Source organism: Myxine glutinosa, chromosome 5, assembly GCF_964187855.1.
Source record: "Myxine glutinosa chromosome 5, kmMyxGlut1.1, whole genome shotgun sequence".
Taxonomy (NCBI): domain Eukaryota; kingdom Metazoa; phylum Chordata; class Myxini; order Myxiniformes; family Myxinidae; genus Myxine; species Myxine glutinosa.
Genome location: NC_136265.1, coordinates 24403414 through 24431208, shown reverse-complemented (window position 1 = coordinate 24431208; position 27795 = coordinate 24403414). Strand labels below are relative to the sequence as shown.

At 44.8% G+C, this 27795-nt stretch overlaps 2 protein-coding genes across 2 annotated transcripts; both read right to left on the bottom strand.

The window, feature by feature from the left end:
* Positions 1–1398: 1398 nt before the first annotated feature.
* LOC137427835 (uncharacterized) lies at positions 1399–3845 on the bottom strand. Its single transcript, XM_068117597.2, has one exon. The coding sequence runs from the start codon at positions 3843–3845 to the stop codon at positions 2592–2594; it is 1254 nt and encodes a 417-aa protein (XP_067973698.2). The 3' UTR covers positions 1399–2591.
* On the bottom strand, positions 1399–27564 carry LOC137428704 (uncharacterized). Its single transcript, XM_078777719.1, has 5 exons — positions 27248–27564; positions 15684–15791; positions 15468–15562; positions 15167–15250; positions 1399–3940 (listed from the first exon to the last, which is right to left on the bottom strand). Exons 1-5 carry the CDS (start codon positions 27411–27413, stop codon positions 3845–3847), a joined length of 549 nt encoding a protein of 182 aa, XP_078633845.1. The 5' UTR covers positions 27414–27564; the 3' UTR covers positions 1399–3844.
* Positions 27565–27795: the final 231 nt, after the last annotated feature.

Below are 27795 nucleotides of genomic sequence, written 5' to 3'. Positions count from 1 at the left end.
CCTTGCTCCCCCAGCTCTCTCTGTGCTCTGTCCCCCAAATATTCCTTCAGGTCGCACAAGATCTGCCAGCAACCATCTTATGGTTAAACTGCCAAAATCTAGGCCCTCTGCTCACCTTCACTCCTCTTTTCTCCCGCCTCTGGAACAAACTCCTTCACTCTCTTCAATCCCACTCCTCCCTCCAGGTCTTGAAAACAGCTGTTCACCACCATCTCTTGTCTTCCCCCATTCAAAACCTTAATTTTTTTCTACCCCATTAATTGACTCCAAATCCACTTCCTTCAAATTCCGTTTTCTTTCTTGAAAGTCCTTGTAGTGTCCATCTTGTTTAACCCGTGTGCCCCGCCCCAGCCCTCTCCCGACCACAGATCTCCCGACGTCCTTGTTCTCTACTGTTGTTGTGCTCATGTGCTTCCCTTTCTCTCCCCCTCTTGTCTCCCACTCCCTCCATTGTATGTTTTATGTGTCTGTGCATGTTTTCATGTTCAATGTGTTAGCTCTTACACGAGCCTCGATTCTGTATACAAACTAGAGGTTCCAGGGCACGTGAACTCAACTGGTCTATCTCAATATGGTTCGAATATGCATAATCGAACCACAAACTACATCGTTTATATGTGCTAAAAATATGACAAAAATTGATTTTCAATATGGCCGCCCTGTCGCACCCATTTTTGGGCATGCAACGCCGAAATGCAATCCCAAACTAGTTTATGTCTTAAAGATGCTGCATAACAAGTTTCATCAAATTTAATCAATATTTGTGACTTTTAGAGCGTAGACGTCGAATTGTTTACAGACAGACAGACGGACACTGGGTGTCGACAAAAACTCAGCTGGACATAGTCTAGTTGAGTTAAAAATAAACAAAAACACGTTTCTGCCCTAAAATAGTGACTCCCGACAGAGCTTTTTTGTCAAACGCTTCTATTAAGAAAACAAGACCGTTTTTGCACTAATAAGGTTTCCTGCGCAATGTGTTGTTTTGCTGCTTACAAGCTAAATACACTATTTTTTGAAACACACGTTTCTGCCTGAGAAGAGTGACTTGCAACAAAAAACGTGCACAAACAACCATCTTTCGTGTCAGGAACGCTTCAATTCTATTGACTTCCATTAATAAAAAACATTCTGTTCCGACCGTCAGGCATATGATACAAGCTGCTGAGGTAGTGTCATTCTCCAGGTGGCACAATCCTGGATGGTCACAACTCCAATGGCTCATTTTTCTCGAGCTGGTACTCATTTTGTCAACCTCAGAAGGATAACTGGCTGAGTTCACCCACCTGATGTTATTTATGACACAACAGAGGCTTGGGACCTTGAAAGCAGCCATCTTATCTGTTAAGCCACGAGCAGGCTCAATGAAATAATAAACTCGGCGACAATAAAAGAAAATCGCGTTTTAAAAAGATTTTAATTCGTTTGCATCCGAAAAATTCACAGCATTTTGTCATTCAAAGAAAATTATTGTTGTTATAGAAACGAAACTGTTATAAAAAGATGAATTCGTAAACAAGCACAATAACGATAAGATAAAAATTGTACAGATTTGTTGATATGGAAACATTTAAACGGAGTCAGTTCAACCAATGCATGAAATGATTGTTTATGTTGCACAAACAACCATTGCACAACAAACAGTTGTATTGGCTGATTTACAACTTTGATTTTGTTTCTTGGGGAGAAGTTTGTCCATCATTGGTTGTTCTGCATAAATATTCTTGGACTCTTGTCTTGTGTGTTCGATTTGGTGATCCTATTCCACCCCGAGGTGTTTTCACAATGTTTCATTTCTTCGCTCTTGCATAGTTCTTGACTTTTGTGTTGTTGGTCATTATTTATTTTTATGTGAAGTTGGAAACATTTACCTTGTCCGAATTGCATTTCAATGTTTTCAGAGTACCGTTTTACCACTTTTACCTGTTCTGTTAGTTATTCATTGTTTGGAGTTAAACCTCTTCTGTCGTCCATATACAGGAGGTTGTTGACTTTGTTTGTTAGGATGTCACCTCCAACTTCCTGTGGGAGGTTACACTGTGTTCATCTACTTGGCTGTCGATCGTCGTGTTTTGGGGGTCAGAGCCAAGCAGAACAGAGAGGGGACAGGGAGTGGGAGAAAGATCATCTCCCTGGAAGAGACTATCTTTCTATTGGGGTATCATCTCCATTTGGGTTTCAGAAGGAGGAACAGAGTCCTCCTAGGACTCAAAGTATTCACCTCCATTTTGGTAAAGGACCACGTTTCAAGGACCAAGCTGTGAAGTTTCGCTCTTCTCAAAATTTTGCTCACTGATCTCCAGGCAGCCTCCAATTTGTGTTCGTTTGTTGCAATATTCCGCAATATGGTTTTAAAGGTCTCGGTGCGTTTCTTCTTCGAGTTCATGTTGCTCCACCTATCACTGTCACAACGTCTTGATGGGATGGTGATGTCATCGTGAGTACCATGTCTCGTTTTCAATTATTGCTTTTAGTTTGTACTTTTCTGAATTTGTCAGCCTGGGATATTGAACTTTTTGCAGATGTGCCAATGGATTACAGGTGTTTGGACAATTCTCTAAGATTTCGATTTTGGCGTTTCTCTTATACCTTTATCCAGCATGGGTCACCATGTGTGCCTGGTAGGGTGAATTATAGCTGAATGATTTATTGCACACACTGCACTTGTACAGTTCATCCCCAGGGTGGTTCCTCATGTGTGTCCGGAGGCTTGAGAGGTAACGGTATGGTTCATTGCACACATTGCACTTATACGGCCTCTCCCCGGTGTGCGTCCTCATATGTACATGGTGGTGTGAGCTTTCATTGAATGATTTACTGCACACATTGCACTTATACGGCCTCACCCCAGTGTGGATCCTCATATGTGCGTGGTGGCTTGAGATTTGATTGAATGATTTACTGCACACATTGCACTTATACGGCCTCACCCCAGTGTGGATCCTCATATGTACGTGGTGGTTTGAGATTTGATTGAATGATTTACTGCACACATTGCACTTATACGGCCTCTCCCCAGTGTGGGTCCTCATGTGTACCCGGCGCTGTGCGATGTCACTGAATGTTCTATTGCACACATTGCACTTGTGTGGCTTCTCAACAGTGTGGATGTTTGTGTGTATTCCCATGTGTCGCTGGCAGTTTGAGATACGTAGGAATCTTCTATTGCACACACTGCACTTATATGGCTTCTCAACAGTGTGTGTCCGCATGTGTACCTTGCGGCCCGAGGTCTGACTGAACGATTTACTGCAGAAGCTACAATGAAATGGTTTCTCCCCAGTATGAGTCCTCATGTGTGCCTGGTAAGCCGAGATCTGAGTGAATGATTTTTTGCAAATTGAGCACGTGTGCGGCTTTTCTCCTGTGTGTATTCTCATGTGTTTCTGGCGGTTCTGATTCAATGTAAATGATTTATTACACACACTGCATTGAAATGGCTTTTCTCCAGTATGGCCCCTCATGTGAACATTCAAGTTGGAAGGGTGCCCAAATGATTTACTACAAAAAAGGCACTCGTACGGCTTCTCCCCAGTATGTGTCCGCACATGTGTCTGCCAGTTTGAATGACTTGCAAATGATTTAGTGCAGTCAGTGCACTTATACGGCTTCTCACCAGTGTGTGTCCATATGTGTTTCAGGAGCTCTGACTTAAACTTAAATGGTTTGTTGCACGTCGTGCACTCGTGACATTTCCCAACAGTACGTCTCCTCCGGCGAATCTTCTTGCTGGAATCTTTCTGAGATGTCTTGCATTCTGTGCCGTTGTCTGTCTTTTCACCATTGTCAATATCCATGTTTACCTGGTCACGACTCAAATTATTTTTGTAATCCATGAACTTCATTAAGTAACTCTTCCGCTGTTGCGGCAAAGATCTCTCGTTGGAGGTGGGAACATTCTTGGGAAAGGAAAGCGTACTGAAGGTCGTTGTTGATCCCTCTAAAGATCATTCACAGAAAAAAAAAGTCAGTAGAGGTATCAGAGGGATATAAAAACAGCATCAACATAATGATATGGATCTCAAAGAGAGAGGAAAGAGTAAATTACAAAGCTCTCTTGGCAATCAATTTACATTTGTGAATGAGACAATTACATAAAGGTGTACCAGTGGGGAAAGAGGTGGGGAAAGAGGGAGAGAAACAGAGAATTAATGAAAAGTTCACACAGACATTAACAAGTGACTTCCACTTCCGGTCTTGCCGGCAAGGTTTCGTTTATTCGCAGCTGTCCATGCTCTCCATCGAAATCGAAGTTAAGTAATTGTTCCCATTTGTATTTTCGTTATAACTGTATTTATTTTATGGTGTGTGTACGTATAGTGTGTCCGGAGGAAGATTCTCGGTGTAAATCTTTCATACCTGCATAGAAAATCATGTTAATTAGTGTCGTGTCTTTTGAGGCTTTGTTTTTCTCTCAGCGGTCCATCGTTTGTGATCCAATAACTTTGTTCTCTGTTTTTCCCAGTCTTTTCACCCCATAGCCTACTTCCTTGTTTAAAATCTCAACTAAAAAACAAACAAACAAAAAAAACAACATTTCCTTCTCTGTTCTTATTCGTTGATCTTATTCGTTTATTCATTCTTCGACCACGTGTTTCTCCCCCATTTCCCCAGATAGTTTTCACTGTTAAAAGTTAAAATGTTTAAACCTTCCCCTCAAGTTCTGTATTCTGTCATATATTACAACACCTATTTTTTCTTCTTCTTTAAAAGGCTGCTTTCGACTTGCTCACCAAATCTATTCATCCCCAAAAAAAATTCCATCTCTTCCAGTGCCTCTTTTCGACATTCCCTAAACTCTCCTGCACTCCACCCTCCCTCCAGCGTCCTCAAACGTATTTTTGACTCGAAGGTCACAAGTAACTCATTTTGCAATAAATGTTCGTTTCCCATTAATCGTACACCTTCTGAAATCGAATCTCACCCCTCCCCTCCAAATCTTCCCCCTTGCCCCTCCCCTCCAAATCCTCCCCATCACCCATCCCTTTCAAATCTCCCACCTTGCCCCTTCCCTCCTAAACTCCCCCCACACCCCTCCCCTCCAAGACTCCCCCTCACCCCTCCCCTCCTAGACTCCCCCCTCACCCCTCCCCTCCAAATCTCCCCCATATCCCATCCCTTTCAAATCCCTCCCCTTGTCCCTTCCCTCCTAAACTCCCCCCTAACCCATCCCCTCATAAACTCCCCCCTCACCCCTCCCTTTCAAATCTCCCCACCCTAATTTCTTCTCCATTTCCCCCCTCTCACCCCTCCTCCTCAAAGCGTCCTCCCCGCTTCTTCCCCCTTCCAACTCTCACCTCCATCTCCCCCTACCTTCTGCCTCGCTCTCCCCCTCCTCAAATAACACCTCATTGTGCCTCACCCAATCACCATCAAACCTTTTATCCGCCCCATCCTTCCCTTTCTCTGAGCTATTCTGAAATCTCTGACACACCTTCAACAGCTCTCCCTTCCTCTTCCACATTTTACCCTACCCCTCCTCCCCCCTGTTCTGTATCCGATGCTCCCCCTTCCTCTTCATTAATGGTGTGGACCTCAAACATCCGGGGCCTTCGTTCAAACTTAACTGATCTCTCCATACAGGTTGCTTCTGACCAACCAGACGTGATCTGTTTAACAGAAACTTTCCTCCTTCATGATGTCTCTGATTCCTTAGTATCTCTCCTGGGTTACTCCCTCCTCCGGTATGATAGACCTGAGCCTCGTCCTGGAGGTGGGGTTGCCATCTTTATCAAAAACTCTCTTCCTCACTCGCCCTGCACTGCACTCTCTCTACCTCACCCCCAGGAATACCTCTGGCTACGGCTTCCCCTTCGCTCCCACCTCTTGTTCATATGTGTGTTGTACCGTCCACCAAACAGTGATGACTCCATCTTCATCTCGCTGTCTGATAATATGGACCAACTTCTAGCTACTCATCCCAACTCTCTCTTCCTCATATGTGGTGATTTCAATTGTCACCATGCCAGTAGGCTGGGTGTGGGTACCTCTCTCACCAGCCATGGCTCCTCAGCAAAGGACTTCTGCGACTCACTGGGACTGACACAATCTGTCAATTTCCCGACCCGGATCTCAGTCAACGGAGCATCTTCTCTTCTGGACGTGGTTATGACTAATTTCCCTGAAAATGTCTGCTGCTCTTCTTCTGCTCCAATCGGCTCATCTGATCATGTGCTTGTTAAAGTGGACATCTCTCTTACCATTCTCAGGGAGCCTGCTCAGCGTCGACGAGTCTGGCATTTCACTCAGGCCAACTGGCACGGTCTTCAAGCAGCCATCAATCATCAGGACTGGTCTCCCATCTCTACCACCTCTGACATCAACTCATCCTGGGAATTCTTCCAAAGTAAATTGCTCTCTCATGCACAGATTTATCCCATCTCGTCTTCAGTTGTAATACCCTTCCTCCCGTCCATGGTACACGGCATCTTGAGGTGAGGCTGTTGCCCAGAAACAACTTGCCTTCGTCTCCTGGAAAGCAAATCCAACAGAAGGAAATCTCATTTCCTTTCACAAAGCCCGAAACAAGTGTGTGTCCACCCTCAGGAGAGCCAGGAAACAATATCTCTCCGTTCTCAAGACCGAACTCTCTTATCTGTCTCCCTCTTCCAAATCCTGGTGGTGTCTGGTCAAATCTGTTTCTGGTGTTTGTTCCCCCTCCAACCCCTCCCTTACCTCAAATGGCGACACAGCTGACTCCGCACGTGAAAAAGCTGAATGCCTCAACTCTGTGTTTGCCTCTAAATCTTGTGTCCCAAACCCATCCCTCTCTGTACCCACCGTACCCAGTCGTACCCAGCTGCTCCTGGACTCTGTGTCCTTTCCTCCTGACAAGGTGGAAAAGTTTCTGTCAACCCTCGACTCTGATTCTGCAACTGGACCTGACGGCATCAGCCCACGGGTCCTAAAATCCTATTCCCTCCACTCTTTCACTGCCTCTCTCTGTTCTCTTCACCCTCTCTTTTGCTCAAGGTCAACTGCCATCTGCTTGGAAATCGGCCAACATCACCGCTTTACACAAAAAAGGTGCAAAAACAGATCCAAGCAACTACAGACCAATCAGCCTTCTCCCAATTATCAGCAAAGTCATGGAATCCATCATTGCGTCGGATATGAAATCTTTCCTCTTCTCCAATGGCTTGATCTCTGATCATCAATTTGGTTTCAGACCAAGTCACTCTACTCTGGACATGCTGCTTCTGCTGTCTCAACAATGGATGGAGGTCCTCAATGCCAAACAGGAAATTAGAGCCGTCTCCCTCGACATATCACGTGCCTTCGATACGGTCTGGCACCCCGCTCTGCTCACCAAACTCTCCTCCTTTGGTATCCATGGAAATCTCCATGCATGGCTGGCGGACTTCCTCTCTAGTCGTAGTCAACGTGTGGCCCTGAATGGGTTTCTCTCATCTCCTCTTCCTGTTCAGGCTGGAGTTCCCCAAGGCAGTGTTCTGGGCCCTGTGCTTTTTCTGGTCTTCATCAATGATCTCTCTGACTCTCTTGAAAATCCTCTTAATCTCTTTGCTGATGACTCTACTCTCTGTCGCTCCATTCCTCATCCCTCAGATCGGCAGTCTGCAGCCTCCTCACTCTCTGCAGACCTGGACAAAATCACAGACTGGGCAAACAAGTGGAACATGTCTTTCAATCCTGACAAATCTCACACTCTTACGATGTCTCTCCGAAAGGACCGACTGGACAACCCTCCCATCTACTTTCTGAATAATCCTCTCCAAGAAGTTCTGTCACTCAAGCTTTTGGGTCTCACCATCTGCCATGATCTTTCCTGGGAAAACCACATTTCCAAGCTGGCCTCCAAAGCCAGTCGCCGACTGGGCATCCTCCGTCGTGCGAAGTCCTTCCTTGGCACACCTGAGCTCCTCACCACAAACAAGGCTTTCATCCGCAGCTCAATGGAGTACTGCTCTCGCCTCTGGGCTGGTGCTCCTGCCTCACACCTAGCTCGTCTTCACGCTGTTGAAACCAAAGCGTTCAGAATCATTGGAATCTCCCGCGATGACGCTATCTCCGAGGGCCTTTCACTTACTCACTGCAGGCAGGTTGGTGGTCTTTGTCTTCTACCGACTCCACTCCGGCCTTGCTCCCCCAGCTCTCTCTGTGCTCTGTCCCCCAAATATTCCTTCAGGTCGCACAAGATCTGCCTGCAACCCAACGCCTCTGGAACAAACTCCCCCACTCTCTTCAATCCCACTTCTCCCTCCAGGTCTTTAAAAGAACTGTTCACCACCATCTCTTGTCTTTCCCAATCCAAAACCTTGATCTTTTCTACCCCCGCTAATTTCACCCCAAATCCACTTTTTTGAAATACCAACTGCTTTCCTGGAAGTCCTTGGTGTCCTTGCGTTTTATAACTATCCTGCTTCCCCCCAAGCCCTCTCGCTCCCACACATCTCCCGATGTCCCTGCTCTCAAATGTTGTGTTTGTGTGCTTCCTCCCCTTCTCTCCCCATCTTGTCTGCCGCTCCCCTTTTTATATACTTTGTTTGCTTGTTTGTTTGATAAATGTTAGTTCCTCTTCCGGGCATGAATCCAAACTGCATTTCGTCTATCTTCACTTTCTTCCTTATCCTCCTCTCCAACACCCTTTCCAATACCTTCATTCCATGCTCCAATAACTTTATCGCTTGGTACGAGCCACACTCCAGAGGGTCACCTTTCCCCTTGTATAGAGGGACGAGGGTACTCAGTTCCCAATCCACTGGAATGCGGCCTTCTTTCACCACCAGATTACAGATCTCTGTCATTCTCTTCACACCCCAACTTCCTGCTGCCTTCAACATATCTCCCACAACTCCCGTCGGCCCTCACGCTTTTCTACTCTTCATTGCTTTTATCGCTTCCTCAATTTCCTTCTCAGTTACCTTCTCTGCCGGTCCTAAAACTGGGTTACTCTCTATGTTGCCATCCCACTCATTCTCTGTATTCAACAGCATTTCCATATATCTTTTCCATCTTCCTTTAATTCCATCTGGGTCGACAACGATTTGTCCCACTTCATCCTTCAAGCAACTCACCCCCATCACATCACACCTCTCTCTCGCTATCTGCTTTGCAATCCTAAATACTGCTCTCTGACCCTCTTCCGAATCCACGCGTTCTCCGAACATTTTCCTGCATGCCTCCTGCGCCTTTGCTACCTCTTTCTTTGCAGCCTTCTTGGCTGCCTTATAACTTTCATGCTCTGCTGTTTCTGCTCCCGTACCCTTCGCCTTCTGCCACTCCTTGAACTACTTCCTCTTCTCTTCAATCCTCTTTCCAACTTCATCATCCCACCACCATGTTTCCGAGTGCCTCAGTGGTCCTTTTGTCCATCCACCTACCTCACCAACGGCTCCCAACAGACTAGCTTTCATTGACATCCAACCACTTTCAAGCTCAACCACATCATCCTCTACCCCACTCAGCCTCTCTTTTAATGCCTCCCTTACTGTCACCTCTTTCAACCTCCACACCTTCATTCTCGGTTGGTACTTCACCCGCCGAGCAATAAAACTAAATTCCGATATGGAGCGCTCCCACACACAGAACCAAACACAGACAAAAGGGATGAAAGAGCTGGAAAATAAATTATGTGTGTGTGTGTGCTTAGCTCTGATCACTGGTGAGGTCTCGTCAGGGTCTGCGAATGGGTCCGGCCGGCGTTGCGCATGAAGCGCGCACGTTGGCGGGAACTAGGCCTCGTTGTGCCCGTTCGAACTGCAGCGCTCGTACTAGGCCTCGTCACGCTGCAGCGGTAAGCCGCACGTCGTTTCCGCCTGCAAAACTCTGCACGTCTCCTGGTGGCGTCTCTGAACACGGCCGGTCCAAGCACAATCGTCCCGAGGTCCAGAACGAAAACAGGCACAAGAGTGCGAGGGAGAAGAACAAGGGAACCAGAGGAGGGCAAGAGCAGGGCAAGAGAGGAGGGCAAGAGGAAAGATGTCGGTCCGAGAGTTATTCTAACGTTCGGTTGTGATGTCATCAGCGCTTCTCCACCAATCATCCCGCAGGCCACCACTGCCTAGTACAGCTCTCCGCCTATCAGTGCGCCGCTTCTTGCTCGCCCTTCTTTCACCAATCGATGAGTGCCTTCTTTCTCCGCCCTGGCCAATCAGCGAATCCCTTCTTACCCCGGCCTTCCTGTTTGTCAACCCCCGCCCAATCACTGTCCTTCTGGGCATGGCTCTCGGCCTGCCCGAGCAATGTGTGCCTGCCAGGCGGGATTATCAGCCCCAGTGCCCGATGCCTGGCTTCCGGTTGGTTTTATTGTTGTGTGTGGTTTAATGGGCACTTCCTGCACTGGTGTCAATTGCAGTGCCATAAAGGACAAAGGATGTAAATCACATAGGGTAAGACAAACAAGGGATAATTTATCCTTATGCCCGAAGCTCGTTAACATGCCCAGCCCCCCTCACGACGGGGACAGATATACACTTATCCGACATTCAGCTAAACAGAACTTATTATATGGTGATGGTTCTTACCCGACATCCGGAGCATGTTAATTTATACAAATCTTCCTGACTCTACATATCACTGCTGAGCCCACAGACATGACAATATTATTTATTGTGTAATAATGGCCAATCCCAAAAAATCATTTTTTCATGGAGTATGGTGGTACTCCTTATGGAGGGATGGAAAGGTGAAATAAAATGGCCACCCCATCAAATGGGTACAAAAAGATACGCTGAAAAAAATGCGATGGAAGGAAGTCATAAGCTTTTAAAAGCCATACCTTATATTTTAGAGCGTTTTCCGAATAACCAAGACTGATAACGAGGCCAGAACGCATCGCTAAATCACCAAATCGGGAGATCGTAACATTGCGGAAAGAACTACTGGACTTGGCTTCGCACTAATGCACAGTACATTGATGGAGAGGTATCATAAAAAATGTTACCTTAAAAGTGAAATTAGATGTTATTCATCGAATGGATACTGGTGAAAGTGCCGTTGATCTTTCTGGGTTATTCAGTTTGCCTCCATTCTATAAATATACTGAACTTCATTAAATAAGGAGGAAGGACGTACCACAAGCTTCGACTATTTCGGAAGAGGTAAATTTTTATTTCAATATTTCTGATAATTGTTTTTTCTTTATTTATATGTTTGTGTACTTGAATATTACTGTCTTAATCATAAAAGGGTAATATCACAGGTAAAAGGTGAAATATAATACCTGAAGTCGCAATGTGAAGAACACATCCCCCCTTATTCCATTAATTCTCACGAGCAACGGAACCCGCCCCACGGGCGGGGCTTCAATTGGGAGGCCCAAATGAAAAGGCTAAATATCAGAAATTGAAGTCTTTTTTTCTTTAAAACGATTTGTATAAACATCCGTTAAATCTCGATCGGTGCAGCCGTTTGTGCGGCACCCGGGAAAATAACGTCATGCGGGAGCAAGTATCAGCAGGATGTGGCAGTGTGGGAGTCCACGTTTCTGATCCTCCTTCATGCCGAAGTCGCCCACCACTTCTCCAAGCATTCCGCTCTTCAGATCCGCCACGACAGATTTAAGCTTGATACTGAAGTCGCGTGCAGTTAGTACTCCCGATGTCGTATGTACTCCCGATACGTGTTTCCTTCATTGTAAAAACTTCCAAATCAACAGTTAAAATGATTTTGAGCCGATCAGTGTTACGGCCTTGTCAAGATCGATGGAGACAGCGATCTGTTAGCGTATACACCGCCCAAATAGCTATGTGGAATTCTCCCATGTAGAGATTAAACTCATGTCATTTGAACTTTGGCCGAGGTCATTGTTTACTTTTAGTGATGTTTATATACAAATGATGTTTAATGATAATTATATTGGTTTTGGGTCGTCCTTTCCGCATATCTCATGGGATTGTAAGTTGGAGAGACGGCCGTGATGGCGGGGAGGGGGTTGGAATTCTCTCAAGCAGGGATTCAACCCGTGTCCTTATAAAAGGTCTTTGTCCGAGGTCACCGAGTCCGATCAGTGTAGCCGTGCAGCAATCGGTGCAGTCGTTTGTGCGACACCCGGGAAAACAACATCGTCACAATGAAAACATCGTCACAATGAACGTTATGCAAACGCGAATGTTATGCGGGAGTCCAAACCTGAGAATGCTGGAGACCAAAGCTGAAATTGGGAAAACTAAATAGTCTATTTTACTCCTGGAGATCCCAGGATTATCCACCCAAAATATCGTTGCGACCGGTTCAGCAGTTTTTACGGTACCTTCGAACGGACAGACAGACAGAGACGGATGGACATTTGGTGAATTATAGTAAGATGAGAAAAACTGCTTTGATTTTCGTCATTTCAATATTCGTCACACTTTTCAGGAACGCAGCAGTTATGTGTTGACCTTGTTGACCTTGGGGGCACCGCAGTGAGGGCACTGGTAACCCAGAGGGTGTCACGACAGAAAATAAATAAAGAAGCTGATGTACCCTTCGTGTTCTTTTATGGGTGAAACCAACATACGAGAAGACAGAAAGGTAACTTTATAAAGAATATTTATTATTCCCCACTGTTTACCTCAAGCACAATAATACTAATTTCATGTAGCACTTAAAGACTTTCTTAAGAATCCCCAAATTTAATAAGTACTCACGTCACAGACAACAACGCAGCTATAAGTTAACTCACGACTCTCGACGTGGCAACTCAGCTCAAGCAAGCAGTTTGTGTGTGTGTGTGTGTGTATATATATATATATATATATATATATATATATATATATATATATATATATATATATATATATCTATATATATATATATATATATATATATCTATATATATATATATATATATATATATATATATATATATCTATATATATATATATCTATATATATATATATATATATATATATATATATATATATATATATATATATATATATATATATATATATAGTTGCGGTTTTGAGAACCCACACAGGTAACATCATTAAAGGTTAAAGGTTGCACCCCATAGTTAGGCCACATGCAACACGTAGGTCACCTTAGGACGTTAGTTATTTCATAGAATGTGTTTAGGATAAGGCCATTCCCAATAGTTGCATCTGCGTTGTGTAAAACAAATAAGGGTAGGCCCGTTCGTCCATTTTGCAGCCTCCCTCCAAATCGACCTCGTTGGTCAGCATCCATCCCGCGCCCTGATTTGGCTAATACACCTCCTTTGCCAGCAGCGTTCGCTGCCCTTGGGCCTCCGCTCGAACCAGCCCAAATGCCACGAGGTAAGGCCCGAAAAGGGGGCGGAGCGCAAGGGTGGGGGTGTGGCCACGTCAAGCAGCCGTCAAAGGCGGAGCCGGTAAGACCTCAACAGCCAACCAGGGCTGAGGCGACATCGCCTGACAGGGCGTGGCTGGACATTCCAGAGGGTTCGCTGGGCGTGGCAATATAACCCTTCGCGCGAGGCCCCCCACCTCAGTTGAGTTGAGTTACGAGTCTTGAACGAGTTGAGTTATGGGAGAGGCGCTTCTCGAGTTCGGGAGTTGAGTTACGAGAGGGAGAGACGCGCAGTGACGAGCCTTGAAAGGATTGATTGCGCTTTACAAAGGACTGGCGCGCGGCACGCATTGCAGAGGACTGCAGCGTGCAGAAGGACTTTTGTGGGAAGGCACCATTGGTAACATCATTGGGGGGGGCAGCGCATTGTACACCGCGATACCGGGAGCGCGTATAAAGGCGCCGGTACACCTATTGCGTACGCAATATAATCGCCACTTACGGATCCCCCGATATATAATTGTCCGCCTCGCGCCTACGCCATGCGGAGAGCTGCCTGCCGTCTTCCACCATCTGCACGGTACGAGTCGGGGACCGGACGATCTGTGGACCCTTGCACCCTCAACCCGACCATCTACAAACCCCGTGTGAGTGAGTCTGAGAGTGAGTCTGAGTGTGAACGGGCCCATGTCCAGGGAATAAGTACGACTGTATAAGGCTGCCCTGTGTATCTGCTTCTTCCTCTTCATTGTACATTGCTCTTTTTTCTTCCTCTTCTTCTTCGTGTCCAAATTGTTAATAAACCAATCTGTTCTTCCTGTCTTTCCTAATTCGATCATCTTAGTGATTTCTCAATTGGGTAAGCGTGGCACGAATGACAACCGCTCGAATCGGGTTTAGTACCTGCTAACGGCCCAGATCGCGGCTCGCTTCGTTCGGCGTGTCCACTAACGCCGTGGTTCGGGTGGGGTTATTTTCCTTGCTTCACGGCCGGTGTTAGTACTTAGGTAATAGGACTAATTCGACCAACAACCCTATTGAACACCGACCGGAAGGAACGTGATAGCCCCTGGATCGCGTCGGCCAGTAAAAGGACAAGGGGATTAATCCCCCCTTTATAAGGGGAAGGCAGACGTTTTGGAGATCCGCAACAATATATATATATATATGCACACACACAAACATATACATATACACGTGTATATGTTTACCTCCACCATCGAAGGTGGATGGAGATTATATTTTCACCCCTGTCTGTTTGTCTGTGAACAGGATATCTCAAAATGCTGTTGACGGATTCAGAAGAAATTTGGTGGAGATGTTGGGTGTGTTACAGGGACGAAATTATTAGATTCCGGTGAATATCCGGATATGGATCTGGGTCCGATAATTTTTCATCTGAATCTTCACCATTGATAGATAGGGAGAAAAAAACGATGTATAGCACGATATCTCAAAAAGTTGTGAACGGATTTGGATGGAACTTGGAGAGGCTGGGTGTGTGAGAAGTTTGAATCGATTTGACTTTTTTGAGGATCCGAAACTGGATCTGGAAATACGAATTTTAATTTTTTTAAGCGATTCTTCACCATTGAGTTAAAACCGATATGTAGCACAATATCTCAAAAAGTTGGGGACCGATTATGACAAAACTTGGTGGATGAGTTGGTTAATTGTCGAGAACAAGTCGATTCGATGTTGGTTCAGGTATGGATCCGGATCAGATCCCATGTGATACAAAACAAACTGTTGAGTCTGGCGGAGGTGCCAATGTACGCCGCATCTTGCAGTGTTGTGTACATTCAAGTGTACCTTTGACAGACGTTTCTCAATCGATGTGTCGGACACGTGGATTCTCGGATTGTGTGACGCAGCTAATGGTTTTGTTGGACTAGCAGCGTCTCTTTCCTGCGAATGAGTTGCACAAATGGTGCATGTTGTTCTCTGACTCACCAGTGGCCACGTCCTCACAGGACATTCCGTTGCTTCCTTCACCAAAGTCATTGCTCCCAGTCCTTTTTTTGTTTTACCCCGCGCCTGCAAAGCGAAAAGCAATTCGTACATATCCGTCCGTCTGTCTTAGTAATTTATGATCAAGGAACAACTTATTTAAATTGAATGTTATATTTTAAACACAAATTGGAACATGAACAGGAAGATAAGTTTGCTGTTTTACCATACTTTGGCTCTGAATTTATCACTACCGCACATGTGCAGAGAGGAGTGAGATCATTTGTTTACCCTATCTGCATACCTGGTAGTTAAACAACCTTTCCCGTGTCTTTTTTCTCAAGACTCCGTGGGGTAAACTGTTCGATGAACTCTCTAGTAGTCTAGTATCACCTGTACCTGTACCATAGAAGACCTTAAATTTAGAATCGTCACTGATGGGTTCTTTGCTAGTAATGGAATAATATATGGAAATATTCCAAAGAACTCTTCTGAACTTCACAAGCCTCACCATACTCACTTTGTGCAGAGCGAGAAACTTCACTCAGGTCTTCCTTCACCTGGATGCCATTTGAAGTACGATGAGCGTTACCAGAGAGACATCCAGCTTCTCCTGCACCCATTTTACCTGCACAAAATCAAATGTTAGGTCAGAGCATGATCTTGATGATCTAATACAGGTGGTGTTCAGAATTTAGATCCAATTATTGTTGCCTGGGAACTGTATCAAATTAAACAACGCTGTGTAAAAACATTGGACATTATGGAGGTGGACATGCACAGACACTGACCGTCGTATTATACAGAGCACATCTCTTGGGGGTTGTGTTGTTGTTTGTTGGGCGTGGAGGGGGTTTGGACAGGTGCATAATCGAGTGTGAAATAACAAGAAATAGTTATAAATTATATTATCCAGTAAACAATGTTTTTCACATCAATCTTTATTGTGAGAATTTTTTTAAAATGACTGCAGTCAATGACCCCCTGCAGAAAATAGGGCAAAATGGAGAAGATTGTCATGGGGACCGCAAGGCTAACCCCCACTCTAGCAGGGAAAATGGCCTTAAAATGCCGGTTGTTGTTGTTGTTGTTGTTGACTACAGTGTGAACTTTTGCAAAATTACGTCATTCTGACTTATAGTAGCGGCCATGTTGGATTTTTTTTTTTTTTTTTTTACATTGTCGCATGACGTTTTATCTGTAGGTACACTTCAGAAAATTTCTTAAGGAACACCAAAAACATACAAGATTTCTACCCCCACCCCAAATATGTCTAACAAAACGTGTAAGTATAACGTGTAAGTATCACAAAACGACAAACTGATTCCGTGTCTTAATTGGGCCAAAAATACCACTAAATGTGCAATGAAGACCTCACACCATAGTTTTTCTGATTCAGTAAACCCGAGCAATTTACAATTTGTATGGTGCCAGCAATTTAAAAAATAGTGCCGTGGGGTCAAAGGCTATTTACCCACAGCTTTTGAGAAGATTTTAAAATAAATTAACTGGATTTGAGGCAAAATCCCCCTTTTTCAGCCTCTTATCGGAGGCGGATCCGGATGGGGAGCACAGCCCCATGAGACCTTTATGCTCTGATGTATCGTACCAAATTTGGTCCATGTCGGTCAGGTGCTAATAAATGTTTCCATTCAAGCCACCGTGTGAACACACCAATAGCGCTTCTTGTTATTCTTGTCTTCAGATACAGGAAGAGGCTTTTAAATTGGGCACCTTTGTGAACAAATTGATTGATTTATTATCTTTATATAAGAGAGCCGTTGGTCTGTGTATCACCATTTTTCTCAAAGATAGCTGAACGGATCTTCGTCAAACTTTCAGAGGTTCATCAGTGAGTGCCTGGGAATGTTTTCGGAAAAAAAAAAGTGTGAAAATTTTTTTGTTTGTTTTTTGGGATTAATTTTTTTTTTGCTCTTTAGTGCCTAAACCTTTTTGATTAATGACAGTTATTTACAAGTACATATTCACACAAATAAATACAAAACAATCACCAGACATTTGAACACAAATAATAAAACAATTCCGGAAGTGATCAAAGTAGGTGGTAAGGCTTCTTCTTCTTCTTCCTGAACGTCATCAAACTTAACTCAGAAACGTGATGAACGCCACATTCAGCAGCAGATATTCAATGAAAAGGTAAAATGATGATTTGACATTTGTGATGGATTCTGATTTGGATGCAATTGCTTTTCCATTATATTTGCCCTCATTTCAAATCTGTTAATGTTTATTTTTCACTTGAGCAAAGCCAGCTACTCCAGCTATAAACACTTTCATACTTTACTTGGGGTGCAAATACAAATACAACTTTGTCTCGGGGGTAACATTGGCTATGTGGCCGCGGCCTCATGCGGGGGTGTGGGGGACCAGGAAAAGGGCGTAAATTATCCATGTAAATGTGTATCGCGTTGTGCCACCTGGTGATGGTGGCAGAGTGTATAACAATTTCCTTTTTTTTACTTGTGCAACACTGAGGTTATGAAGCACTCTTTGCATGGTACATTTTTCCTCCTTCCCTCCCCACCTCCTCCCCCAAAACAGAGGGGCCTGTGAAAGCCCCCCTCACACATCCGAGAATATGTTTTTGGAGTATATCTTTCCCCTTCCCCCCCCCCCCCCTTCCCCTCCCCCCGGGTACTCCTGCTAGTTGCCTATACAACCAAACAAGCCGCCAAACAATCACAATACAACCAAACAATCACATTCAACATGATACTACCTTTCCAATGGTACCATTTTTATTATTCAATGACAGCATAAACCCTTTAGTTGGACAAACGTGGCTCCTTTTATATATGGATTATAGAATAGACATTTATCCGAGTTCCGAGTTGAACTGGGATCAGGCAAATTTTTGGCCAAAATTACCGAGATGGATCCAAAATGAGTTAATGAGATCCAAAATGAGAGAGAGCGCTGAGAGCTTCTTGCTCAGACTTCGACCTTAGAGAGCTTGAGAGAGAGTTTGGGGATCCGGGCCGGGTTTTATACCCCCCCCCCCCCCCCCGCCCCGGAGTCCCACCAGAATGTTCCAAGGGCCTCCCCTGGCCGCCGTTGCTGGCCACTCCCCTTTAGCTCCCATTGGCTGCCATTGTTGGCCACTCCCCTTTAGCTCCCATTGGCTGCCGTTGTTGGCCACTCCCCTTTAGCCCCCTTGGTTGTTTGCTGCTTGCCAGCCACTCCCTCCGGCTCCTCCCTCGGGCCTCCTCGACTTGTTCGAGGCCCAGCACATGGCATTCCAGGCCCAATGAGGCCTACCCTTACTGACCTGTCTCAACGCATACGAACACATGAAAGGAGACGATACTTAACATTTAATAAGAAATAACTGAACTAAAGCGAGGCTACATGTTGTGGTGCAACTAACTAAAGGGGGGTTGCCTTTATTCTCAAAACCACAACAATATTATTTATTTGTAATATTGGTGATATTATTTATTTGTAATTTATTTGTATTATTGGTGATATTATTTATTTGTAATATTGGTGATATTATTTATTTGTAATATTGGTGATATTATTTATTTGTAATATTGGTGATATTATTTATTTGTAATATTGGTGATATTATTTATTTGTAATATTGGTGATATTATTTATTTGTAATATTGGTGATATTATTAATTGTAATTTATTTGTAATATTGGTGATATTATTAATTTGTAATTCATTTGTAATATTGGTGATATTATTTATTTGTAATTCATTTGTAATATTGGTGATATTATTTATTTGTAATTTATTTGTAATCTAAAAAGGTCCATGTGATGTAAAGCTCTAAATGGTCAACGGTCCAAGCTGGTTTAGTGGGTCTAAAGCAATGGTTCCCAACCTGTGGTACGCGTACCACTGGTGGTACGCGAGGGCCTTCCAGGTGGTTCGCGACTCAACCTTTAAAAAAAAAAGATTTGGCCTGATAATTCTTTTATTTCTGATTTCTGATATATTTCATGATTTCCGATGTGCTGTGAGCAAAGTTATGCCCCGCATCGACCAGCTGCTGGAGAAGAAACAGATGCAGCCCTCGCATTAAATTGAAATAAACCTGATATCTTATCGAATTGAGTTTTTCTGGAACCAGGTGGTACGCGGATTGAGTTTTTCTGGAAGCAGGTGGTACGCGGCGACGGTACGGGACCTCCAAGTGGTACTCGATCAGAAAACGGTTGGGAAACGATGGTCTAAAGCATCTTATGGGTCTTTTGGGTTTTAAGGGTCCTTGTGGTCTTTAATGGTCTTCAGGGTATTTGTGTCTTCAAGGTCCTCTGTGTCTTTTGGGTCTTCGGGATATTGTAGGGTCCTTTGGGTCCTCAGGGTCTTTCATGGTCTTTGGGATATTTTGAGTCAAGGTATTTTGGGTCTTTTGGTTCCTCTGGGTCATTAAGGGTCTTTGATGGTCTTCAGGATCTTCAGGATCTTTTGGCTTCTCTGGGTCTTTAAGGGTATTTGGGGTCTTTAATAGTCCTTTGGGTCTTAGGGAGTTTTGTGGTCATTTAGGTCTTCACGGTCTTTTTGGTCCTCTGAATTTTCAGGGTTTTTAAGGGTCTTCTGGTCCTTCGGGATCTTGGTGGTCTTAAGGGTCTTGGGGAACTTAAAGAGTCTTCAAAGGTCTAAGCTCTAAGCCCTAAGGGGTCGAAAGGTATTTTCCAACAGTACGTAATTAATAGACATATAGTCACACAGCTTCACCGCGTTATGTTTGGTCACTATTTAATTGAAATTAAACATTATTCAGCCAATCACCGTCGCCAATTCAGGTTGAGATAATGTCATTCGGAATAGACACCTGTAATTTGAAAACTAAATGTTCAACGCCAACGGTTTATGAAATATCGAGTATATAAAAGCACTTGGACGGATGATTGGTCGGTCAGTGTTCAGTCGAACGTCACACTTGTCCGACCTTGTCAGAGGGGCGGGTAGGGGACACCTATAGGCCTCAAGCTGACACCGTGTATCGTTCAATCCCGTTCCGAGGTCAGAGAGACTAAAAAATAATCACTGGTAATCTGAGTACGTGCCGAGTTGTAGCACATACAAAAAGTTTAACGAACAAAAGTTTAACTAACAAGCCAGTTTTTAAGTTTTCCACGCGTTTATGTCGCACTACTTTGTCTTGCATCGAAGGCACTAATTTTGAATCTCGGCCTATCAGAACACTTGCTTGGGTCACATGACATTCAAAATGGCGGCGCCCATGTCACGCTGAATGTTTAGTCATGGCCTCGGGAAAATCGCGTTTAAAGTGCTTCATGCACTTTTAACACGTCGTGAATGACATAACTTCGCCGTTTACGCCTCTTTAAAAAAAAAAAAAAAAAAAAAAAAAAACACCTTTAGAGGCCATTTCCCCCCGCAAAGCGGGGGTTGGCCTTTTTCGGGAACAGTGGTTGTTGTTGTTTTTCGGTCCCCTATTTGAAGCAATGTTTTACGGCCGGATGCCCTTCCTGACGCCAACCCTTTTTGCCGCCTTTAACGACAAGCAGGGAATTACCAGTGAACTGGTACTCAATTAGCCGACCTCGGAAGGATGACAGGCTGAGTCAACCCCCCTGGCGTTAATTCAGTGATCGACCGGGATTCGAACCCAGGATCCTTGGATCCTAAGCCGGCACCCTAGCCGCTAGCCCAACACCAGGGATGTTGACTCTTAGATGGAGTAAATATTGTGAATGCCTGCAGAGGTGGCTGCAATTGGACGGTGAGTGTCACAATCTTGCCAACAGACACCAGCATCTGGTCAACGTCAAGTTCACCAACATTCCTGCAGAGGCAGGATTTCACCCTACATGTTATCAATGCTTCATCAACAAGAGACTGATAGAACTGAGTTCCAAAAAATGTCTGAAGAGGCAGCTGCAGCAGAGTTTGGAGAGTGAGGGATCGCTTCAGTGTTCAGGTTCTGTACACACAGGCCATCAACATCAGTCTGCTGTACACAGGCCTAGTCCGTGGAAAAAATTGAGGTCACGTTCTGACCTGCATTCACCCAAACATGTCCTACCAGCAGTGTGCATTATTTGTAAGAAGGCAGATCGGTACGTGAGAGTCTCTCATAAAACAAGGATAGCTTGATGCAAGCTGAAACGTTAACAGCAGGTGAGTACATATTCTAAAAGAAATTGATAGAAGACTGGAATTCCGAAATGAATGATCAGGGAAAATACAAACTGTGATATTCATTTGATCTTTGTTATCAGGGAAATTGCTGGAAGCCGCTACTCTCAAAAATGACGAAGGCATCCTATTGCACATCAGAGGGAAAGACTGCGTTGCCCTGGAAGTGAGATACCACAAAGTATGTTACAAAGATTACTGTAAAATTTTGTGGAAAACCCCGATGAAAGTGCAAAGCAGTACAGCTGAGAGGTAAGTTTTGAAACCACTGCTAAAGTGTGAAATAATTTTTTTGTACCAGAACATGAATTGAAATTTATGCAGCACTGTGTTATTCTGGCTAATGTCCTGCTGGAAGAAATGTGTGCAGCACTCCAGCACATGTGCCAGCCAAGTAATGATACCAGCATCATCTGCCAGATGGCTGAGCGAGCTATGTTCGCTGTCCCTCTTCAGTGACTTTAACAATTTCCTGTTTTGTGAAGTTGACTCCACAGGGCCTAAGGCACAAGGTGATCTCTCCACACGGCCGGTTACTCCACATGGTGGCATTTTACGTTTGCTTTCTAATTTCAGTGGTCTGCAGGCAAAAGCCTATGCAGCATTTTGCAGTTCGGTCGTAGAAGAACAAGTGATCAAGAATCATGAAGTGTTCCGGATGACGAAACTTGTCACCTTATTCATAAAATGCGTTGAAGCAGAGGGAGTTGGTATCACAGACTTCAGGTAGATGGATCATGATTTGATTTGCCTTCCTGCGTATTTTTTTTGTTGGATCAACAGGTGGTGTCCTTTGGCGGCCACGTTGAAAAAATAATGTCCTGATCCTTGGTTAGAAGTAGGTCTAATTGATGTCCCTTTCATGTCAGTGTATTCGGTGTTTTCTACAGGTCGGACAAGCTCAAGCGAAAGCTACAGCAAGACTACCCACAGCTTGTATTCCACCAGCCAAATAAGCGGAACAAAAGTCAGCTGGTATTTGTGGACGTCCTCTCGACCGGTACGGTTTTGGATCGCCTCGTGGACGTATCCTCAGGGCAGTCTGACGGTTCATCCTCCGAAGCAGACTCCACGTTGATAGATGAAACCCTCAAGAAACCGTCAAGTCATTTACCCAAAGTAGATGAACTGAGGACTGTATATCAAGCGGCGCTCATCATCAAGAATGCGATTCAACAACCAACAACTGTGATGGACTGTCCATGGCCTCCTACTGCTGACGATCTGACGCTGTCCTCTGCGAAAGGTATTATTCCAATCGAATTGTATCACCTTCTTGCATGGATTGTTGGTGTGTCCGATGATCCCGTAGCCACGAATTATGTTAAGGTAGACAATACTGCTGAGGTCAAATTAACATCAATCTGCCAGGATATCATTTACCTGGCTTCTAAGGGCCAGACACAGACACCCAAATCCCTCGCACTAGGCATGACCATTCGTCATTTGACTGGTTCGTCTCGATTACTGTCTATCATCAATAAGCTCGGGCATAGTGCTTCAGTTGATACAATCATTGGGTTAGAAACTAGTCTGGCCGAACTTCGACTGGTGAATAAACATTACTCTGTTCTTCGTGGCTTTGCAAAGAGCGTGCCCACTATTCTTGTATGGGACAACATCGATTTCGGGGAAGAGACACTTTCCGGTCGAGGTACTACCCATCATACCAACGGTATAATGGTACAAGCGAGCGTTAGTGAGGCCACCAGTCATTCTAGAAGGAAATCGTTGAAGAAAGGCTTACGGTCACTGAAGCCTTCCATCAGTCAAATTGACGATTATCATCTTCAGAAAAAACAGGGGCCCCTCCATATTCCTCAGGAAGCGGGCGCACTAATTCGTGACGACTGCTACAAAAGAACTCTGAAGGCAGCCGCTGTCATCGAAGCGGCAAACGGTATGACCAAGGTGGTAGCTGACATGCTTTCTACAATTCCTGGATGGACGGCCTTCCATCTTGAGCTTCATCAGAACGAAATGTTGGAAAAGTCAGTCATCCATTACCTACCTGTCATAGAATCCTCGCCTACTGAAATGTCGACTGTAAATGAAATTCTGAATAAGAGTCGAGAAATATCCGATCTACTGGATTTGATGCAAATGATCCTCGTTTTTGACCAGGCCATTTATTCAAAGGTCCAGCAGATCAGGTGGAAAGACGAAGCCTTGACCAATCGGTTTATAGTCAGGCTTGGAGAATTCCACACAGCAATGGCCTTTCTAGCCATTATCGGAAAACGATTTGCAGATGCCGGAATGAAAGACATACTGATCGAATCAGAAGTGGTAGCTGAGGGGTCCATCAACGGCGTAGTGAGCGGTCATCACTATAATAGAAGCATGAGATCCCACAAACTCTTAGCCGAAGGGCTCCAGAGAATACGTTTCGAGGCTTTCCTTGAATCCTTGTCGGAGGACGAAGAGCAACGCGCTCTCGCAATCGTGGGCGACCTTGCTGATGTCTATCCCAGTGAGGAATTTCTCAGCCTGTCGTCTGGCGATGCGTTCACCACATTGTTATCTGCCTACAATTCGTTTGTTCAGCGGCAAGGTGAAGAGAATCCCACGTTTGCATTTTGGTCGTCGTACATCGAGATGGTCCAGCTGCTGTTATTATTCATCAGGGGAACTCGTGAGTCCGACTGGAATCTTCATGTGTCTGCTGTACGGCACATGCTCCCTTGGTTTTTCTCGTACGATCGATTTAATTATGCTCGATACCTGCCCGCTTATTGGCTGGAGATGGTCATTCTCCCCCTAACTCATCCCGAGGTTCACAAATCTATGACCTCGCATGGTCAATGGACCATTCAGCGGACAGGCACAGGGTTCTCGTCAATTGCTTGTGACCAGGCAATCGAGCAAACTCTGAACAGAGATTCAAAAACACCAGGGGGGTTGACAGGAATGACCTTGAATTGTGGTGCTGTCCAAAGATGGATACTGAGCCAAAATGAACGGGCGGCCATTGTCCGCCAATGCGAAGCTCTGACTGATACTTCTCGAGACCGTCAGGTCAGGAAGGAACTCGGCCACAGCAGAATTATTGCCGACGAAAAGTCAGTCGGAAACATTGAGTCTATGCAGAATCCCTTTGATTCCCACCTTACAGAACTGACAAGCATCAGTTCAGGTGTTGTGGCCAGCAGTGAGGTCCAACACGACCTGATCTCAGCCAATGAGATTGGTGAGAGGAGCATGTATGAATTCGTTGACAACCGTTTGATAAATCTATCAGTAGATTTCTTTGCACCCCTCAAGGCATTGAAGCTGAAAACATTTTCAAATCTGGGGAAATCGAAGGCAAAAACAAAGTCAGGTAAGGAGATCATGTTACGCAATGACAAGCAGTTATTTTCTAGACTGCTTATTATTGCACAGAACAGGAACATCGATCTGCGTGAGATTCTGTGCTATTCACTGTCTCCTGTCTCGCTGCCACTTGCGACAGCTGATGGCTCCATGGCAAAGACAACGAAGTCCGCCTTACTTGATGCAATTGAAAGCTCCAAGGACTACTTGGTTTCAACAGTGCCTGATGATGGTGCCCTAATCATCGATGGTATGGGCCTTCTGCATAGCATGCGACATTCAGTTTCGAGTTTTGGCGAACTCGCCGATGCTGTACTGTCTCGACTCATCCAGCTGATGAAGAAGCTGAAATGTAATCGGGTGGTCTTTGTCACCGACACATACCCAGCTATCAACGTGAAAAATGCTGAGAGGACACGTCGTGGCGATGGTGGGAAACAGACGTTCTGCATTCACAACAAACACCAGAAAACTCCAACGCAGTGGAAAAAGTTCCTTGCAAACGGGAAAAACAAGGAAGCCCTAGTTGAGTTTCTGGTCACTGAATGGCAGGGTGCTGATTTCGGCGCAGTCAGAGGCAACATCAGTATCTACATCGCTCATGGAAATGAGTGTCATCGATTGAATGTCCATGATGCAGTTCTGTCGGTCCAGGTGATAGAGGAACTAAAATGTGACCATGAAGAGGGAGACACACGTATCTTACTTCATTGCAAACATGCAAGTAATACACACAGCTGCGTAGTCATCCACAGTCCCGATACTGATGTGGCAGTCATAGCCTTGTCTGTGAGCCATGATATTTCTCTTAATACATGTATGTACTTTGCCACCGGAGTGAAGAACAAGGCGCGTATCATAAATTTGACGAATGTATTATCGGCCTTAGGGCCTGAAGCATCCGCTGCTTTGATCGGCCTTCATACCTTCACTGGCTGCGACTCAACGAGTGCCTTCTATGGGAAGGGCAAGCGTAAAGCATTTTCCATAATGACAGCGTCGGAGGAGTTTACCAATGCTTTCATTGAACTTGGGCAAGAATTCATCCCGCCAGAATTGTTGATTGTCCGGCTAGAAAAATTCGTCTGTCATTTGTATGGGCAGACTACATCCACCGAAGTCAATGACGCGAGATACAAAGTCTTCTGTCTTGCCTCGTCCTCCCCATGTGAACAAAGCATGCCTCCAACGAAGGATGCTTTAATTCAGCACACTCGGCGGGCCTCGCACCAAGCTGCGGTTTTTCGGCGCTCACTGCAACAAATGATCAACCCCCCGTCCCCTGATGGTCACGAATGGACATTATTAAACGATGAACTCTCCATCAAATGGATGACGAAGCCCCCAGCTCCAGAGAGTATTCTAGAAATAATAAGCTGCAAATGTCTGAAAACTCGTTGCGAAGGTATGCTATGCTCCTGTCGTAGGTCGGGTTTGTCTTGCACCGATTTATGTTGTTGTAAGAATTGCATGAACTCCACTGAGACTATCACACAACAGCGCTTACAAGGGGATGGAGGTGTGGACATCAACAACGATGAATATCTTGATGAATAACTGTTGGGGTGGAATGGGGGTGGAATCTTTTTCCTATGGATCAAATGAGACTGGAAAGCGCACTGACCAAATTTGTCATGTAATCTCTAAGTTCTAAGTTTATGTTCTAAGTTTATGGCATTTTCCATTCACTTTGTAATGTTTTGACGTAAAGAATGCTACTTGAGCCGTGGACATTCAGAATTTTCGCATACATCGAAGCCTGTATCTTTGCATATTGACATGACGGTGAATAAACTATCATGCGATTTACTTCAGGTGTGTGCCTTATTATCTATGGATTGATACTTATTGTATCAATGGATTATCATGTATTCATCGGATTCATGCCGCCGACCATAATACCAAGCTTCCCTACTCTACATTCACTATGCTATCCCTGGTCATCATGCGGTCCCCATATGCATCTGGAGGCATTTTTAGTGTCGCCCCCTTCATCCGTTGTTTTCCAGACAACCACGAAACGTCGTCAATAAGCAGTATCCCTTCCATATGCCAAGCGTACCCATTTTCGAGAGGATATCTCTGATGGTTTCGAAAATATTTTGGGTTAATTTCGGAGAAATTCATTGAATTTTACAGTAGGTACGTACGACAAAAGTACATTTTTTACATTTCCGCTGTATGATGCGTGCGTAAGTAAGAGCCTTTAAAACTGGCAGGGCCACAGAACCATGGGAGGTCTGTGCCGAGCATAAATTCCGAGGCTGAATTATATGTACTGCCGGAGATACCACGCCGCAAAGTCGGCACCGGAGCTAAAAATCCTCCTTTTTGACTCTACATGACCTAGTTTGACGTGGTCGTTCACGGAAACTGGCAGGATTTCAGAGTTAAACTTTTAACACAAGGTCAGGCATGTTATATACAATAAAAAAATGCATAGAAATCGTAGTCCCATGAGTTCGGAACGAAACTCATTTTGTTTGACACTATTTCAGGTCTCAGCTTGAGGCCGACTACCTGCAGCTTCCGTGGAGAACTCACTTCACAGAAGCAACCTCCATGTGTACGTCATAAATAGATGTGCACTCACGAAATTATTACCTGCACACGAGATCAATGTACCTGTACCTGTTAGTGTTAGCACGTCGGGCTCGTCCCCTCCTTCACGATGGTCCTGAACGTCCAGGATCCTGAAGCCCCAGATCCCAGCAGCCCCTCCTGGACCCCCTCCGTCTCCTCCATGAGAACCCGACGAGCTCAGATCGTGGGCGCAGTTTAGGGGTTCTCGGTCCATGATCCCGTCCTCGGTCTTCACCTCTTGGGTTTTGGGTCGCCGAACCACGTGGTTCGATTCACCGGAAGTAACAAACAGGTTTACCCTTCCTGTGATTGCTCGGAATCGGATCAAGATCAAACCCACGATTCCTGTTTCAGATTTTCACTTTAAATTGAGGAAAAAAAACTTTCCGATATAGAGAAGATCAAAGGGAGATTGGATAACTTCAGCTGACGCGATACACCCAGGTCACGGGCTCACGGTGTTGAAGCAGAAGAAATATCCACACGGAATTCTAACGGAAGTTGTTAGTGACGTCAGCAATTGTGTGCCGCCGCCATGTTGGAGGACGAAGAAAGAAAACAACAAAAGGGACATCCATTCACGATCGCTTGAGTTA

Bases quoted from the DNA above. Each gene is read 5' to 3' on its own strand.
- LOC137427835 (XM_068117597.2), bottom strand. From the start codon at position 3,845: ATGAAGTTCATGGATTACAAAAATAATTTGAGTCGTGACCAGGTAAAC.
- LOC137428704 (XM_078777719.1), bottom strand. From the start codon at position 27,413: ATGGACCGAGAACCCCTAAACTGCGCCCACGATCTGAGCTCGTCGGGT. The intron at 15,251-15,467 runs GTATGCAGATAG...TTCGCTTTGCAG, and splicing joins AAAGGTTGTTTAACTACCAG to GCGCGGGGTAAAACAAAAAA. The intron at 3,941-15,166 runs GTGAGTCAGAGA...AATGATCTTTAG, and splicing joins CTGTGAGGACGTGGCCACTG to AGGGATCAACAACGACCTTC.